This window comes from Delphinus delphis, chromosome 10 (genome assembly GCF_949987515.2).
Source record: "Delphinus delphis chromosome 10, mDelDel1.2, whole genome shotgun sequence".
NCBI classification, from domain to species: Eukaryota; Metazoa; Chordata; class Mammalia; order Artiodactyla; family Delphinidae; genus Delphinus; species Delphinus delphis.
In genome coordinates, this window is record NC_082692.2 from 10,002,566 (window position 1) to 10,022,349 (window position 19,784).

Genomic DNA, 19,784 nt, shown 5'->3' on the forward strand with positions numbered 1-19,784 from the left:
CTCAGGGGCCCGCCTCCAGGACCACGGTCCCTGCGTGGGCACCTGTGCTGTGCTACGTTTTTTCTGATGCCCCCAAACTCACATCTGCCTCTTGCCCTCCTTCTGCCGCAGATCCTGGCGCCCCTGTGAAATTGCCTTGTCTGCCAGTGAAGCTGTCGCCTCCGCTACCTCCAAAGAAAGTCATGATCTGTATGCCCATGGGGGGGCCAGACCTCTCGCTGGCGTCCTACGCGGCCCAGAAGAGCGGCCAGCAGGGCGGGGCCCAGCACCACCACACCGTCCTGCCCTCCCAGATCCAGCACCAGCTGCAGTACGGCAGCCTCAGCCAGCACCTCCCTGCCGCCACCGGCTCCCTCCCCATGCACCCCTCGGGCTGCAGGATGATAGATGAGCTGAACAAAACGCTGGCCATGACCATGCAGAGGCTGGAAAGGTAACGGAGGGAAGGGGTGAGGGCAGGAGAGGAGGGCTTGGCTCTCCGACCATGACCAAGGAGTGAGCAGACCAGCGCCAGCAAGGGCTCACACCCACTTGGGGTGGGATTCGGGAGGGGGGGTGAAGGTAAAATCAGACCGGAATCTGAATGTCAAGGACAGTATGGAAGAAAAAACCGTTGCCAGTTGCCAAACTATAGAACAGTCACGTTTATCAAAAAGAAAAAGTAGTGCGTATGTATACATCTGAGTATGCGTGAGTGGGCGGGTGGATAGACAGATCGTACCTATCGTGCTTCTGGGGACCTTAACGTGGTTTGGAAGCAGGTGCACGTCATCATTAATGAGGTAACCCCTAGGGCAGGGAGATGGGGAGAAAACCTTTTGTTTTTGTATTTTGTATCTTTCTGTACTGCTTAATTTTTTACTTTGTGTATATTACTTTTATGATGTAAAAAACAATGTGAATGTAGAATAAGAAGAGATGAGAGCTGGCGGGGCGGTGGTGGAATAACAGAGGGAAAGGTGGAGAGGTACGCCCTCGTTCTTGCCGATGGAGGAAGCGGCAGACGTAGTCTGATTATACGAGTTTGAGCCTCAGATATTTACCAACAACTGGTGAAGTCCCCTCTTTCATCAGAATCTCCCTCCAGTAGCATTGCAAGGAGAACTGCCAAGGGTATTCCAAGGGCAGGCCTGCAGCGGAGACCGTGACTCCCCACCACCCAGGGAGATCTCTCGTGCTGGTTCTGGATCGCTTGCGTGTGTGTGTGTGTGTGTGTGTATGTGCGTGTGTGTGTGCGCGCGTGCGCACGCGTTCAAATACCACCTCGCTTGTGCCCAGGAGGTGGCTGAGATTTCCCAATGTGATTCCAACCCAGTCTAGTTAACTGGGTCCTGCAGACCAGATAGGAAAACTGCAGCCTGGAAAGCATGCAGCCGGTCACCGGGCAGAGAGCCAGGGGCGAGATGGACACAGCCGAGAGCTTTCTGTTGTAGTTTCCTGACTCTCAGTGGCTTTTCCCTCCGTCTGTGTCAGCCAAGTATTCTATGTTTGGAAAATTAATGACTCCAAGAGAAGTTATCACTAAGAATTCTGACTTGATAGGTTCACGTTAATATCTCCCTTCACTGAAAAACAAAATGTATTTGGCCGCTGCCATCATTTCCAACTACTGTTACTGTTAATGAGGACAATCGTAATTTACAATCTGGATGGCAGTTCGTAGTCTATTATGAATACATACCTTTGTTATTATCTTAATCCTCACACCACCTAGGGAGACTTGAGTCAGCCAAGAAACTAAGGAAGGCTGAGTTCCCCAATGCCAGCCACTCAAACTTGGTGCCCATCTGCAGAAATTGTACAGAAATTGAGAACAAGCTTTTAGATACCTTCATAGCAATTTGACAGGATAATTTTTTGTCTTACGATAAAAAGGGGTTTTATTTGTTGTGCATTTTTATTATATTTTTGAAAGCATCAGTTTGTGATGGATTAAAAATTAAAGTATGTAAATCAACCAACCGACCAACAAAACTGGTCCCTCCCCATAGACATTTTTTTTTTAACATCTTTATTGGAGTAGAATTGCTTTACAGTGGTGTGTTAGTTTCTGCTATATAACAAAATGAGTCAGTTATACATATACATATGTTCCCGTATCTCCTCCCTCTTGCATCTCCCTCCCTCCCACCCTCCCTATCCCACCCCTCTAAGTGGTCACAAACCACGGAGCTGATCTCCCTGTGCTATGCGGCTGCTTCCCACTAGCTATCTATTTTACGTTTGGTAGTGTATATATGCCCATGCCACTCTCTTTGTCACAGCTTACCCTTCCCCCTCCCCATATCATCAAGTCCATTTTCTAGTAAGTCTGTGTCTATTCCCATCTTACCCCTAGGTTCTTCATGACCTTTTTTTTTTTCCTTAGATTCCATATATATGTGTTAGCATACGGTATTTGTTTTTCTCTTTCTGACCTACTTCACTCTGTATGACAGACTCTGGGTCCATCCACCTCACTACAAATATCTCAATTTCATTTCTTTTTGTGGCTGAGTAATATTCCATTGTATATATGTGCCACATCTTCTTTATCCATTCATCTGATGATGGACACTTAGGTTGCTTCCATGTCCTGGCTATTGTAAATAGAGCTGCAGTGAACATTTTGGTACATGACTCTTTTTGAATTATGGCTTTCTCAGGGTATATGCCCAGTAGTGGGATTGCTGGGTCATATGGTAGTTCTATTTTTAGTTTTTTAAGGAACCTCCATACTGTTCTCCATAGTGACTGTATCAATTTACATTCCCACCAACGGTGCAAGAGTGTTCCCTTGTCTCCACACCCTCTCCAGCATTTATTGTTTGTAGACCTTTTGATGATGGCCATTCTGACTGGTGTGAGATGATATCTCATTGTAGTTTTGATTTGCATTTCTCTAATGATTAATGATGTTGAGCATTCTTTCATGTGTTTGTTGGGAATCTGTATATCTTCTTCCGAGAAATGTCTATTTAGGTCTTCAGCCCATTTTTTGGATTGGGTTGTTTGTTTTTTTGTTATTGGGCTGCATGAGCTGCTTGTAAATTTTGGAGATTAATCCTTTGTCAGTTGCTTCATTTGCAAATATTTTCTCCCATTCTGAGGGTTGTCTTTTGGTCTTGTTTATGGTTTCCTTTGCTGTGCAAAAGCTGTTAAGTTTCATTAGGTCCCATTTGTTTCTTTTTGTTTTTATTTCCATTTCTCTAGGAGTTGGGTCAAAAAGGATCTCGCTGTGATTTATGTCATAGAGTGTTCTGCCTATGTTTTCCTGTAAGAGTTTGATAGTGCTGACCTTACCCCCATAGACATTTTGCCAAGCACTGTCCTAGGTAGTAAGTCAAGCGGCCGAGCCTTCAAGCCTGGATCGTCCTCCTGCAAATCCAGAACTCCTTTGACTATAGCACAACCGCTTTCCAAAAGACAGCTAGCAGTGAATGTCATTTACTGCCCTCACGTCTCCTGTAACCCCCAGTATATTTTTGTATCTCTTCCGGAGATAATAAGCATCTGAAAAAGATACTCATGAGAGCATATTACTAGGATATTGCTAAATACATTTGCACCTAAAACATGCCATTTAAAGCTTCCATTGAAAGTACTAACCAATAAGTTATGTGATATTCCTCAGTTCAGTAATTTCCGTGTGTATTTATAGAATATTTCAGTCGAGTGTAAACCAATGCATAGGTCTGTTGGACCTACACTGGGTCAGGTTCTTTATTGAAATGAATCAAAGACAGCAAATGGGCAAGGAAAGGAAGGCGATATCGGGATATTGCAGGTGGAGGAGGTTGGAAGAAGGGCAGCATGGTCTCGGCAGCTGAGCCAAGGCAACCTCCTGTGCTTTGTGTCACCCCCAGACCCTCCTTACCTCCTGTCTCCCTCCTCACCAACCATAGGCCAAGGCATAGTGTTGTTCTGGTGAACCAGCCAGGACACAGGGAATTAATGCCTACATCATCAGGATAGCCCTACAGAGGGCTTCCCTGGTGGCGCAGTGGTTGAGAGTCCGCCTGCCGATGCAGGGGACACAGGTTCGTGCCCCGGTCCGGGAAGATCCCACATGCCGCGGAGCGGCTGGGCCCGTGAGCCATGGCCGCTGAGCCTGCGCGTCCGGAGCCTGTGCTCCGCAACGGGAGAGGCCCGTATACCAGGAAAAAAAAAAAAAAAAGATAGCCCTACAGAGAAAGCGAGGTCTTCTTGCCAGACAAAGACTGAGAATGTTTCTGAGGACCCACGTCGTCTTCCAGGAGTCCTGGAAGGATCTGGGAGCAGAACAGGTCATGGGCCACCTTTCAGTTTAGTGCAGGAACTGCCGCTGTCTCCAGTGATGTCACCTTTCTTTTTACGACCTGGAAATTCTCCCTCCTACCTGTCAACATGATTTCACTCTTGTTCTGGCCAAGTTTCATCCAGAAAGGATGATTTCCTTTTTCTCCTGACAATTTCCAGTGACCCCAAAAAGCACTGCAAGAAGGAAGGAACATTACTGAATGCATAGGCATTCTGCCCGCAAAGAACCTGAGATCTCATAGAACGTTCGTGCCCTACGGGGTGTTAGTCCAGACCCATGGTCTGATCCTGGTGAAACATGGTGGGTAATGCAGAAATCGAATGATGAATTTAACAGCATGAATGCCTGACTTTGGACTATAAATTTGAATAAATAGTCATCTTGTAATTGAAAGGGACCTTTAAGACCAAGGCAGCCAGCCTGCTGCCTGTTGTAGCCTTTCTGACGATTTGTCCTCTGGTCTCTGTGGGAATGGGACCCTCCCTAGGTACCAAGATAGCCTGCCCCACTGTCCAGAAGGTCTGATTACTACGAAGTTCTTTCTTATGTTAAGTGAAAAGTGTTACTTACTATAATCCCTTGTCCCAGTCTTATTTCTAATCTTCCTTTCCTGTGAGAGGCTTTCAAATCTTTAAAAATAATTACTGTTCCCTTTATCTAGTGGCTTCTCTCTTTCAGGCTGATAATCCCAAATTCATGGAATCGTCTGTTGAGACGGTTTCTAGATCCTTTACCATTTTGTTCCTGCTCTCCCAAGATTACTCTAAATCTGTTTTGACTTGTATGAAGACGTTCTTAATTGTTAACCTAACCTGACCCTACTTAATGACATAGAAGGATCACATTAGTTAGTTACAGCGCTGGCCCGCCAGATTTGGGGGGAAGGAGGGAACTAGAGATCAGCTTCCGTGTTTATCAAAGTCACGAGGCAGCATGGCCAATCTGGAGGCAGCCCCTGCATCATGGCTCTAATTGCCAGGGTTTCAGTCTCAGAGATACCGCTTCTTTTTTGCCTTTGATTCCTCATCTTTAAAACAGGGATAGTAATAACACCACCAACCTCGTCGGGGTTGTTTGTGAGGAACAGGTGACAGTCTACATCAGTCGTCTTATTACATGGCATGCAGTAAGTGTCCAGTAAATGATAGTGAATGTTAAGCAGAATTCTTCAACACACAGAATTGACCTTCAGTTCCCCTAAAAGGCATATTGCAAACAGATTGGATCCAATCTTGTTGGAAATTTCGTGTCGGTTTCCTGGAATTCAATCATCTTCATTTATTTTCTCTTCACTGATGAGTCACATCTTCTTTGGAGGTGACTCCACAGGGGTGGCCCTAGGGCCTCCTTCCACAGCAGCGTGGTTGCCTCGCAGGGCCACCCCTTCTGCCCTGGTCCTCATTCTTCAACAGGGACTCGGGCTTGAGCCTGGCGAGGACCCTCACTCTTAGCTGCTGCTTCTCCACCAAGGAGAGAGATTGAGCCCATCCCAGAAGAAGAGCTGGGAGGCATGGGGGTGTGGTATGAGAGCCCTGCCCCCTGCTGCTGCAAACCAGTGTTCTCTTCCCTTGCCCGTTTGGTGATGGAGAGATGATGCTGCGATATGTAATGTACGTGCCCAGTAAGTCGGGGAAAGAGGACAGTCAGTAAGCACGGCTCTGCTCAGAGCTCCTAATGTGGCCCTTGGGAGCCAGGAGCAGGTCAAAGCCTCTAGGAATCCAGGCACTGCTGGAGGTGGGAGGGAGCCAGCCTTCTGTGTCCCTTTCCCTCCCCTCCCTGCCAAGCGTTCTGCGACCTCCTTATACTCAGAATCTTCTGAGCTTGCTGCTCTACCGGGTGGAGACAGGGTCCAAAGAAGAAAGGAGGATGTGTAAGAGGCAACCCTTCTTCGTCCTCTGGGGTAAATGAGCTTGACTTGCTACAGATGGAGAGAACAAAGGCCTCTGATTTTTAGTTTCCATTAAACTATTAGAGAAATACACATATATTTCTATACATTTTTACGTCTTCGATATGTCTGTACAATCCATTCCCTCTGCCCTGAAGCCTGAGCGAGCACATGAAAAAGCTCTGAATGTGTCCCGTTCAAAGGCATTAGTCAATTAAATGATTCCAACTTGAAAAGAAATATATTATTCGATGTTTACTTTTAATATCTGCAGTCAGCTCTGTGATCTAGGTGGCGTCCATCCTGGAATTCAGACTGAAAGTCCTGATCAGACACTAACTTTCTTTCCCGTCTTAGTTCAGTTGATCAGTTCTGTGTGCTCTGGTTTCCGTCTTAGTAAAATGAAGGCGGGATGTGTACACGTGTGGACCCTGAAAGAATTCCAGGAAGAGTCTTAAGGGAATGCACTTCAGACAAGTCCTTCCCTTCTCAATGACAGGAGACTTCACGCTTGCAGCGGCTCCTGCCAGAAATCTCGGGGTCACCCTTGACACCTTTCTTTCTCTCATACCCTGTGGCTGAGGGGTCAGCAGGTCCTAAGAGGTCTGAGAATCTGTCTAGGCTGGGCAACCTCCTACGTGCTCCTGCCGCCCCGCGGTCTCAGCCCCCGTGGTCCCTCACCTGGTTTGCTGGGTCCCTGCTACCTGGTCTGCTGCTTCCACTCCTGCCCCCTCGGTCTGTCCTTAACATGACAGTCAAAGAGATGAGGTTTAACGAAAATCTGATCATGACTCTATTCATTCGCTAGGGTCGCCATAGCAAAGTACCGCAGACTGTGGGGCTTAAACAGCAGGAATTTACTGTCTCACAGTTCTGGGGGCTGGAAGTGCACAGCCAAGGTGCTGTCAGGGCTGGTTTCTCCTGAGGCCGCTGTCCTGGGCTTGCAGACGGCCGTCTTCTCCCTGTGTCCTCACACGGTCTCTCCTCTGCGGGTCTGTGTCCTCATCTCCTGCTCTGATAAAAACACTAGTCATTTGGTTAGAACCCACCCTGCTGACCTCATTTTAACCGAATTACTCCTTTAACATAGTCACCTCTGAATAAGTCACATGTTGAGGTGCTGGGGATTAGCATTTAAGCACGAATTGGGTGGGAGTGGAGTTCAGTCCATAACAACGTGCACAAGCGCTCCTTGGCTTTCCGGCTCACAGAGAGTAAAAAGCAAAGTCCTCGCCTCAGCCCAGAAGCCCACCACGGCCTGGGCCCCTGTCAGCCCTATGACTACATCTGCTGTCCTCCACGTTGCTACTCTCTCCTACCACAAGGCCTGGACATGCTAGGCATCCTCCTGACAAAGGGCCTTTGCGTTGGCTGTTCCCTCAGTTGAGACTGCTCTTCCCTCCTGTATCCTAAAGTCTCCCTCCCTCACCTTCTTTGAGTCTCTAGTCACCTCCTCAGTGAAGCCCTCCCTGATTGCTCTATTTCAAATCACAACTCTCCTCCCAACACAGCCTATTCCCCAGTCCCCCTTTGTTCTTTCGTACATTTTTCACCATCTAACATTCTACGTTTGCCTTTTACTTTCCTTGTTGCTCTTCCTTACCTAGTAGAACGTGCAGTCTGCAAGGGTGAGAACCACTTTGAATGAATGAATGAACAAATGAATGAATGAATGTAGAGCCCCTAGTAGCTGCTATGGTATTTCCTTATTAACCCACTTTGTCCTGATGGATATTTAGGTTGCTTCTGCTGTTCTTTTTCACTTTTGAGCTTTGAGTTCTCACAAGACACACATTATGTAAATATTAAGTGGTGTTGATCGTGCGGCAACCGTGTCTTTAACCTTTTGTATTAATTTTGCTCATGATCCTAAAATTTTTGAATGATTCCCTCTGTCTGGAATTCACCCCAATTTGCAAAGAAAAGTTCTGCTTATTTTTCAAGACTTTATTAAAATACCACATCCTCTTGTGATCGCTTCTCAGATTCCCAGAGGAAGCTCTGCCTGCACATCCTCCTCTTGCACCCACTGCGTCCTGTTGTGCGTCTCTTGGTGTAATCTCTGTTAGATGTGGGCAGGAGCCATCCTTGCCTTCCCACTCGACTCCCGCCCCCCCAGTTCATCACAGGACCCATGATATAGGAAATATTCAGTAAACATTTCTTAAATGTATTTTATCAAAAGTTCTTATGGGGCTTCCCTGGTGGCGCAGTGGTTGAGAGTCCGCCTGCCGATGCAGGGGACACGGGTTCGTGCCCCGGTCCGGGAAGATCCCACATGCCGCGGAGCGGCTGGGCCCGTGAGCCATGGCTGCTGAGCCTGCGCGTCCGGAGCCTGTGCTCCGCAACGGGAGAGGCCACAACAGTGAGAGGCCCGCGTACCGCAAAAAAAAAGTTCTTATGATCTTTGAAATAGAAAGGTATTTTAATCTGTGAGCATAATTAATGCTTTTTTTGGTCCAGTTCTATTGAGATATCATTGACATACAGCACTGTATAGGTTTAAGGTGCACAGCCTGATGATTTGACTTACATCCATCAAGAAACGATGACCGCAGGAAAAGTATAGGGAACATCCATCATCTCATATGGGTACAAAATAAAAGAAGGAGAGAAAAGATTATTTTCCTTATGATGAGGACTCTTAGGATTTACTCTCTTAAGAAACTTTTATGCAGAACAGACAGCAGTGTTCATTATATTAATCATGTGGTACATGACATCCCTAGTACTTGTTTATCTTATAACTGGAAGTTTGTACCTTTTGACCGTATAAAGATATAATATGATTATCGACTATATTCCCCACGCTGTACATTTCATCTCCATGACCCATTTATTTCGTTACTGGAAGTTTGTACCCCTTAATTTCCCTCACCTGTTTCACTCATTCCCCCACCCCTTCCTCTCTGATGTTTTATTGGAAACTCCCTTAATGATGCAAATAGGCTCTAGCAGTGGGTACACTCCTCAGCCCGTTGCTCAGTTGTGCCCGTTTTGTTTTGCTTTTGCAGATATTAGAAGCAAAGAAAAAAGTTCATCCTTTAAACTTAACCCTAGGTCTTTGCTTGTTGTAATGTCAAACTAGAGTTGAAGATGCTGTAACTTTGATTACGAATTCTTCCCATTGAAGTTCACTGTCCCTTCATTTAATCCTCTTGGAGCATAGCCAGCATATGTGATAAAGTTGGGGAAAACGATCGTCTGTAGCTCCTCCAGCAAATTGTTGAGTTGTAGAGATTTATCATTGACCGTTCAGCATCCTTGGCCTGAAACTAAAATTAACTTTCAGGTTTTTACAGCAAGGTCTGGAAGATGGGAACAGCGGGGTGAAGGGGCAGGAGAATGAGTGGGACACCCTAGGCAGAGTTGTGCCTATTAGGAGGGTGTGTATTAGATAGTAAAGCAGGTAAGGCCACATGGAAAGAATAATTGAAATCTCCGGGTTTAAACTAAAAAAGCCAAATATTGAGTTTGTGTCACTATTATCATTTAGGTATATCAACAGCCAATTGATATTTTTAATGTGTTTTATTTTCACTCACTGGGTTTTGGTTTAAGTATCATACATTTAATCCTAGAGAGAGAAATTTACTTCCTACATATGAGCCTTAAAAGTGGACAAATAGGGCTTCCCTGGTGGCGCAGTGGTTGAGAGTCTGCCTGCCGATGCAGGGGACACGGGTTCGTGCCCCGGTCAGAGAAGATCCCACATGCCGCGGAGCAGCTGGGCCCATGAGCCATGGCCGCTGAGCCTGCACGTCCGGAGCCTGTGCTCCACAGCGGGAGAGGCCACAACAGTGAGAGGCCCGCATACCACAGAAAAAAAAAAAAAAAAAAAGTGGACAAATAAATTACAGTTCTGATAAACTCATGCTTCTACCTTTTCCTATCCCAGAATCCCTGAACAGTTAGATTAGAAAAGCTGTGACATTTGCCAGGAGAAAATTTAATCCCAGGAGAAAATTTCATGCAGTCGCTGAGGCTAAGGATTTGTACACCTTGAGTGAAAAACAGGCCCAGCGAAGAAAAAGGAAAGTATCGGTGTTTCCTTAGCAACCAGAAGATCCATCAGCAATTTTTTATCGAGCACCTTTTCTGAATGGGGCTCTGTGCTCGGCACTGGGGATACAGCAGTGAACAAAGTATAGAGGGCGGCTGCCCTCGGCGTGGCCTGGAGTCTGCTGGGAGTGTGACCTGGGCGAGTCAGTGCCAGCGACGGAGCTGGGGGGAGGGGAGAGCACAGCAGGGGGTCAGCTGGTAGGTGGGCTTCTCTGGAGAGCTGCATTTAAACTGAAATCTCAAAGATAGAAAGAACCAGGAGAAGACGGAGAAAAGGGATGAGAGAATACTCTAGGCAGATTAGAAGAAGGAATGATACGCTGTCTCCAAACGGGTGATGAGATTTTTAGGAAGAAAAGGCAGGAAGTTGACAGTTACTCTCCAGCTTTTTAGAGGGACAATTATAGAGAATGAGAGAAATGACAGAAGATTGTGATCTGATGTAAGGAAGAGCCTGGGAACCATTGGAGAGAATACAAGAGATCTTTTGAAAAGATCAGGCTAGCAGCTGTCCCAAATGGTTTACTTGTAGGCTTCCTAAAGAAAAACCCTACAGGTGAGGTTGTCTGCTAATGTCCTGTCCAACCCTGTAACTCCATGTCAGTAATACTGAAGTTATCTCTAATGTGAATGTTTATAGAAATAGAGTGGTTTTACCTCTCCTGAGAAGTTAGCTATACATTGGTGTTAATACAGATAGTCCAGACCAACAATGGTCAACCAGAACCAGAAAGGCTTCCAGAACCATCTTGAACTCTTGCCAACACTTACTGAGTACTGCTTACATTAGCTAGGGATTAAATTACTACCTGTCAAGATTATTGAAAAAGGAACAATTTCAGCATTGGACAGAAGAAATTGAAATCAGTAGCCCCGCAAACCCCTTCAGTCTTTAATAATTCTGTTATTCCATAATTAGACTTTTCAAAGATGACAGTTCATTTATAATCTTAGTATAAAAACATTTGGGGGTGACAGTTACTTTATGTGGCCTTCAGGGTCACAGGAAAGTCTAAAGAAGGATTCTCGGTCCTGAACTAGATGGTCCCTGGGGTTTCTTCTAGCTTTAACAGTCTGACGTAATTACCGCATTGGTTTATGTCAGTGTTTCCACCTGCAAATCAGTGTTCATGATGATGAGTAGCTGTGCCTTGGTACCGGAGGAAAAATGAACCTCTGAATAGCTAAATGTTGTTTGCTTGTGAAATGACATTTATTTGAGGAAGTTCGGTATTTTGTTCATCGTAGAGCAAATGGCATGTATTTTCAAATGAACTGTGTTTCCAGGGAAAGATTCTCTTTCTTATACTGATGACCGTCTCTTCAACATCTCCTCCAATTCTGGTGAGACATTTGTCCCTGACCCTTTGAGGCCAGAGTTATCAATGTCTTACTTTAGGTCAGTACTTGGATTTTACAGCAGGTATTTATCATCTGTAAGTGGCTGCCTGTAGCTGTTGTTTTGCAATTTAACTGCTGCTTTAAGAGGCAGAATGAGATTTCAGAACAAGGTAATGTCACCCTGAGCAAGACAGGTCCTCCCCTGCAAGGCTGGTGAGCCACCTGGTCAGAAGAAGGTTACAATGAGACTAGATGAACCACTGACATCTTTCAAAGTCTTAAGAGGATAAAAAAGGAAATGTATTTTTATAAGAGAGAATCTGCCCCTGAATTCCTATGTGTACATGAGTAGAAACCCTGCCCTTGCTTAATGAATAAGTATAGATGCTTCGATCTTCTTGGAAACCCTTGTCCAAAAAGATTTTGCAGACCACAGATATTTAAAAAGCTAGGGAATTCCCTGGCGGTCCAGTGGTTAAGACTTGTTGCTTCCACTGCAGGGGGCCTGGGCTTGATCCCCGGTCGAGGAACTAAGATCCTGCATGCCACGTGGCACGGCCAAAAAAAAAGTTAAAAAGCGAAAGGAAGTGTTTCGCAATGTGGCATCAATGTTAACTTCTCGGTTTTGACAAATATACCATGGTCATGAAGGATGTTGACATGAGGGGAAGCTGGCTTAAAGGTATATGGGAATTATCTGTGCTTTCTTTGCAACTCTTCTGTAAAGCTAAACTTATTACAAAATAAAAAATTATTACAAAACAACCCCCCCAAAAAGAACCAAAAATAAAATCCTGGCATCACATCCAGCCAAGCATGACCTAGGACATTGGCTGAGGTCTAGGGACAAAGGCCTGTGGAAAAGCCACCAGTTTGGTTCCTCCATCAGAAATGGAGGTTGCTGTTGGTGAGATTCTGGGTGTCTTACGGTTTTATTCATCACATCCTGACCCCAGACACTGTTTCAGAAGTGTGGGTCATTGGTCCCTGGAAGGACAGACAAAGGGATGTGAGTGAACTAATTTACATTCATTACCATGGCTGGAAAAAAAGCAGCTCAAAACACATCCTCCACTCAGGGAAGCTCAGTCCCCTGGTCTATATATAGAATGGCATCATTTCCTGCTGACTAAGGTCCAACAAAAAAAACCACAAAGGCTCCAATGTTGAGTTTCTTATCTCAGAAGGCTGTGATAGAGCGTACAATGTGTGCCTGCTTTCCTAAAATGAAGCTGATTAACTGTTTTCTTGGGTGTCAGAGGTTACTTCCGTCATTTTCCAGCCGCAGGCGCTGCAATTTGTAGCATAATTTCTCACACGTTTTTGGGCTCCGAGGAGAAAACGTCTGACTGTTCCCTCTCCTTTCTGAAAACTCTCTTTATAACTCTGTGCAGTCAGAAGGACGAAAGCTGTCCCTGTTGAATTTCATTTTCAGCATCATATTGGAGGGTAATAAATGTTCTCTGTCCTTTCAAGAGATTATTGTCTTCTTTTTTTTTTTTTAACAATAGGTGCAGTTGAAATCATGTGTGGGAAAGCAGTATCCCTTTATGACACGTTTTTCTTTAAAAATGGTGGTGAAATGGTTCCCATGTATTTTCAAGGAAGAGGAAGGATTTAAAATAGGAATTTTTCATTTCAGAACCTGCCCCTGATTTCCTAGCAGAGTATCAAAGGTGCTTGATCGTGGGTAATCCCGTGCCCAGGGATGGGTCACGATGCTCCACTATGCATCTACCTGTTACCATGTGATGGAGACGCAGTGATGGTTATAAAGCTCCCTTGGAAGGGAGCCAGCTGTTTACTGACCCTGAGTCGTTGTAGATGTCTTGCATTCATCTCTTGATGAATTATTAAAAATAAGCTGCCTCTCCCTCACCAGTAACAAACAGGAAAGGTAAAACAGTCTCTTAATGTTCAAAGTCTAGGGATTTCTTAGAAACATGTGACTGTTTAAATGATAGGAAAATGCGGTGAAGGGGGAGGGAACCTGAGGCGTGCCGTTGTGTTCTCAATTTATGTCTCTCCTACTTGGTTTAACAGAGTCAAAAAGGAGAGTTGAATTTAAAAAATTAAAAAAAAAGAGTTTTCCAAAAAGGAGACGCATTAAACGTTATTCTTGTTGGAGACAGGACCAAGGAGAGAGGACACGGCTTTTCACTTCCCTGACGTGGCATGGGGACATAGTGAAGGCAAAGAGAGTTTGAAATGAGTGCTTTTTACTGATTTAGGACTGGCATTTTACTCTCAAACTTTCTGAATCCTGTTTTCGTGTGTCTCTTGTAAATGGCAGGCGTCCTGTTTTAGGTACACTTCTGTCTGTTCTTCCTGGTTTACTCATTTTTTTTCATGAAGGAAGACATTCAGGCACTTCCATCCTCTGGGGAGAAAGCAGGACAGAACAAAGTTGACATCCTCACAGACTTACCTTTCAGTGGAGGAGACAGATGATACACTAATGATTATCTTATATGCTGTGTATATACATCTATACACTGAAGAAAATATAGAGCAGGGGAGTGGGCATCACCTATGATGGTGATACCTTTCTGTCCTCGAGGAACTGCGTCACTGACGTGGCCACAGTAAACCCACTGCATCCCTTCTTCTTCTTGTTGGTGACGCACCATTAGGCAAGACTAGACTATCCAGCCTCGTGATTATTCTGCCCCACTCTCTCTTGTATCCTGTTCTCTCTGCAGCCTACTCGCCCCCAGCCACGGGCTACTCACACAAACACGGATGTACCACCCACGTCAGGAGTTCAAACCTGTCTCTGTGTCCCATCAGAGTCTCCAACCTTGGGGCTCTTCCCAGCAAAATTCATAGCAAAAAAGGAGCTGAGTTCTGTGAACATCTGTTGTCCTTGCTTTTTGTTATATGATAATTATTATATTCCCATGTTTTTTTTTTTTAATTTGTGGTACCAATTGCATTTCATAGTCAGCATGTCCATATACAAGAAAATAACGGCCCTGAGGGTTCTTTGGGAGAAGACAGTGTGGTTAATGGAAAGGACACAGGCCCTGGAGGGAGAAAACCCACGTCCATATCCCTGTTGTGATCACAACTGAGTGATCACTTATTTCCTCAGAAATGTAACATCCTCATCCATAAAATCAGGATAATAACAATACCCTTCCTAACTTTGCAAGTTTTGGGAAGATTAAATGAGATAACGAACATTTACGAAGTACTTTGTTAGGACCCATACAGGACCGTATGTGTTAACTGTTGTTGCTGTTTTGAAAGATGGCCTGCTCCTTTGTCCTGATTTGTGGAGCCCCCTGGTGTATTTAATTACTAGAATGGAAATATTCCAACATGGTGCAACTCACCAACATCTTGCAAATGTTACGGAGCGCTCTCAGGTTTTTGCATGTTCATCCCTATTTCATTTCTCAGGAAAATTACATCATTTGGAGCGACCCAGATGGGGAACAGAATCTCATCTTCCCCCCCGCCCCCTCGCCGGACAATAATTTAGGACCTTTGGTGTTAATTTAAATTTATCATAGAATGTCATACAAGAAGAAACCTTCTAGATCTTATCTAGCCCAACTACCTCACCTTACAAAGCAGCCTAACTCTGGACAGTCTTAACTGAAGTGGCCTGAGAGCGTAGAGTTAGGAAATGTGCTGACGTTAAGCTGTCTCTGTTACGTCTGTACTCACACCGTCCTGGGATGGAAGGCACACGGGTACCCTGGCATTCTTCCTTGCACAGATCTGTGCCTTATCTCTTTGGATTATCTTCTTGGGAAGAACTCTAGATCACTATTTCCACAGCTTTAATTCTCCTTTCATAGGATATTTTCCCTACACAGCAAGACTATCTAAGGGTCAGGGATAATTATTTTAGTGAATTAAAAGATGGTAAGTATATTATGGCCTACATTACTAGAGACTTCAAATATTTGATTGACTTTTCCATCAGTTCCCAAAACGTGCACAAAAACAGGGCTGAGATGTGAAGAGAATTAATAATCAGGCTCTGTCTTTGACAGGCTTACAGTCCATGGGGGCAGGGGATAAATGCTTAGATGTGTGATTGTAAGATAACGTGACAGATGCTGTAACAGGTGGGAATGGAAGCTGTGGAAGCACAGAGAAGGGACTGTTTTCCACTGAAAAATCAGAAAAGGCTGCTCAAAAGAAATGGCATTGGGGCTCTCGTTGAGGGTGGGTGGACTGCTCCAGTCAAACTCTGAGGGGCTATTTCTGAGGTGGGGGGATGGCAGGAAAGCTCACAACGTGCTCGGGAAGCGACAGGTGGCCTGGCGGCTGGAACACTGGGTGCGCAGTAAAGAATGGCAACAGATCAGATGGGGAGGAATTATGGGGCCAGATGGTGAGGTGCTCCCTAGTCCATTCCAAAGAGGGTGAGGTTTATCCAATTGACAATGAGACCCTTCAAAGGTCTTTCAATTGGAATTATATGACTGGAACTGTTTGACAGCAGTAGAGAGAGGACTGGGTGGTGGTGAGGAAGAGAGAAGGTTCTGGAAAAAGAGTAAGTTTTGAAGCCATTTCAGGGCTCTGCTTCTGTCGAGATGACACCAGTGCGAGCTCAGGCTCTACAGCCCCTACTGCCCGAGTTCAGTAATGCCTGCAGCCCTCTCGCTGTGACCGTGGCTGCGTGCCTCATTTTTCCTCTCTGAAGTGGAGGGTAACGGTAGTACCTGTCTAATAGGGTGGCGGTCGTTAGGCTTAAGTGAACCCATCCCTGGCACTGTGTGAGCATTTAAAGTGTTAGCTCTTTTCACCATTATGTGCAGCGATCCAGGAAGAACTAGGGAGGCGCCGCCTAGGAAGTCAGGATGAGGGGCTCCACGTTTACCTGCGGTTTTAATTCCTGCTCACCCACCTGGAAGAGGTACAATGACCACAACCCCCATGCGATGAGATCCGTTTGAATTCCACGCAAACTCAGTGCTTAATCTCTGAAGAGTTTTGACGTGAATGGTCTAGAATAGATCTGATTATGTGAGTCATCTTTTCCCCGGGGACTTGGACAGGTACTCTGGAAGATGTGGTGACTCTTCCGGGCCACCGGAGTGTCATTTTGTACATCACTGATCTGGGCCACATAATGAGAAAAGCTGCTTCCCTCGAATTGGTTTGGAGCTCTTGCATTAATGGGGTAGCTGCTCAGGGACTAGAGCCGCGGCACAGATAACGTGCTCAGCGGAACTGTCATGGTGTCAGATCGTTGGTACCGCCCCCAGAGCAGGAACCTGAGCTACAGCAGGTCAGGAACTTAGGAGATGAGATCTGGGCAGTTCATCCTTCAGCAAATACTGCAAATTCCTGAGAGTTAATACCCAAGTTGCATGAGAAGAGACTCAGGTGGTACAACTCTGAAGATGCAGCAGGTGGCAAAGCTGTCATGCATACTCCAGGCCATTGGTTCCCAAATGGGCAGTTTTGCCCCTCAGAGGACATTGGGCAATATCTGGTGATATTTTGGGTTGTCACCACTGGAGGAGATGCCACTAGCATCTAGTGAGTAGAGACCAGGTTTGCTGCTAAACAGCCTACGATGCACAAGACAAGCCCCCCCTACAAAGAAGGGTCCAGTCCAAAATGTCAGCCATGCCGAGGCTGAGAGACTCTGGCCCAACATTTAACCAGAATGTGATATATACGTCATTGGTGGTACCCAAAGTGAGTTTAAGACGAGCTTTTTTAAAGTTTTAATGGACACGTACTTATTTTAACGTAAGTTGTAAACACACACTTAACATAAAACCAGTGATTACAAAGATATTGTTGCTTAAGATGAGGCTAAATTAGTATTTGAGTTTTTTTTAAGTGTTGACTTAAAAATACGAAGTAAATAATAGCGTAAGTGGACATCAAATATGGCTAAGGAGTGTGGGATGATGCAGGTTAGAAGCCATTGGTTTGGACGAGGAGTCAGAAAACTTTTTCTGTAAAATAACTGGGTAGTGAATATTTGAGGCTCTGCTGCAACCTCTCAACCATTTTGGTACAAAAGTCACCATGACAATAGGTAAACAGCTGAGTTCTTTTCCCATCCTGACTTTTCTAAACCCAGTGTCTAAGATGCATCCTTTAAACTCAGTGCCCCAGGTATGGCCTGACTGTGGCAGGAAAGGACACTCTAACTTACCCTGGTTAGTAAGATTTAAAATATTTATAAAGTCATGATACCCGTTTTGTACACATGTTGTGGACAAAGTGTGATGTGTTCCTCACTTTGCATGTGTACAGTTAGTGGGGTTTGTGTTTAACCAAAGTACACAATCTTACAAGTATCACAATTCAGTGTTTGGATACAGCATATTGAAATAGAGTGGGTTCAAATTCCAGCTCCTTCCTTTACTACCTACGCCCTCATGGGCCTATTAATTACCCTCTCACAGCCTCCATTTCCTGCTTAATAAAATGAGGATAGTGACGCCTCTCCTGCAGGGTTGTTATAACAATGTAATGAGATGTGGAAGTCTCCAGAACAGTGGGCAGCACATTCAGTAAATGTTTACTCTTTTCCTTTTCTACCTTAGTTCTTCCACATATTTGATTCTGTTACTAAGCCATTAATAAAAGTGTCAGTCGAGTCAGGGGTACCTATACAATACACTGAATATACACTGAAAATACAATACACTGAAAATACTCCCTGAAAATTAAAGAATGATCTCTGCACTAATACCCTTTGAGTATGACTCGTCAACCACTTAAAATGCACCTAGATGTCAGTGATTCCAGCCCATCTTTCTTTCAGCAAAAACAATAAACAATAACTGAGTGTCAGCCATGGTGTCAGGCCCCTGCTACAGACATGAAGAAGATATGGTCCCTGCCCCTGGAGGCATCTACTGCTTGGTTGGGGAGAGGAAGCTAGTAAGCAAACAGATGTTCCCAATTTTCACAATTGTGGAATCTCCTGAGAAACTAGGCAAAGTGTTGCCCAAGACAAGTATTGAAAGATAAATAGAAATTAACCAGGTGAAGGTGAGATCCCTTCACATCCCAGGCCAAGAGTGTGCAGTGCATTGTTGCATGTGAACGAAGGGTGAGTTGTATGGGAACAGAGGTGTGGAGGGGTTGCAAGGCTGGGTGAATAATACAGGTCAGATTATGCAAGGCGTTGCATGTCAGGCTGTGTCTGAATTACTGCTTCCAGGCTAACGGTTCTCCCTCTAGCAGTGACACCTTTTATTTAGAGCAGGTCTTCTAAGTGACAACTCCATTCTAGAAAACCAGCGTTACTAAGACTGTTGGACTGGTGTCCCCCTTCCTGCCCATTACCACCAGCGGTGGAGGCCAGATGTAAGACACGGCTACATTTCAGTTGATTTAGTTCTTTGCTGTGAATAATATAGCTTGTAATGTGGATTTTTTTGGATTTTCCATGTGTGTCACTCTTGAAGCACTGGTTTTGTAGCCGAGGCAGGCATTCAGGGTTCTAACAGGTGAGATGGCTACATCTGAGTTTCCGAAAGTTGCTTTGACGACAGTCTGGAGGACAGACTGAAACGGAGAATGTTTGGAAACCACTTGAAGGGCCCTTTCTATAAATAACAAGTGAGGGGCTCCCTTGAGGCCATGCCAGTGGGACACACGTGCACCAGACCTACTAAAAAGATACCGTTGACCCAATTTCACCCAAGGAAACTGAGGCTCAGAAAAGTTAATAATCTGCCCAGTGTCATGAGAGAGTCAGTGACGGAACTTGAACTTGTGGAGCTGTGTCTTGACTGCTCATACCGAGGCCCCATCAGAACCTTTCCGGCCTCCTTCCCAGCCAACTCTTCTCTCCCCTTGTGTCTTTGCTTGCTACCCTGTGGTCCTCCAGAGCTACCAGATGTGTGGAATCATCTGGTATTTGTCTTCCTCCTTCTCAGCATTCTTCCTAACACAGAGTTGGCATATATTTATCAATAGAATATTTGTTAAGACCCTTTTGGTGGATTCACCCAGCTTGCTGGAAAACACTTTCTTCGTCCTTATGGAAACTGGACATTCTGTCACATGCTAGACTGGCCGGATCGGCCAGGCAAGGTCTTCAGCTGTTGCTGTGATGCCCCAACCAGGCAGTCGCTGGTCTCTATGACTGGTCCCTATTTTCCAAGGCGGGCAGTCTTATATGCAGGACCTGCCCCAGGGGCTGAGGGATCTGCCTTATAAGCCCCTTCTTCTCAGGGTTTCACACTTCCCGTAGATCATTTTTTCTTTTAATACATT

General features: G+C 45.2%; 1 protein-coding gene across 7 annotated transcripts in view; it reads left to right on the top strand.

The window, feature by feature from the left end:
* Nucleotides 1–19,784, top strand: part of PHACTR1 (phosphatase and actin regulator 1) — a 551,052-nt gene that overhangs the window by 483,002 nt on the left and 48,266 nt on the right. For all 7 annotated transcript variants that reach the window (XM_060023625.1, XM_060023628.2, XM_060023623.1 and 4 more), the window contains one exon: nt 112–433. In XM_060023625.1, coding sequence (XP_059879608.1) covers nt 112–433 — 322 coding nt within the window. The remainder of the gene's footprint in view (nt 1–111; nt 434–19,784) is intronic.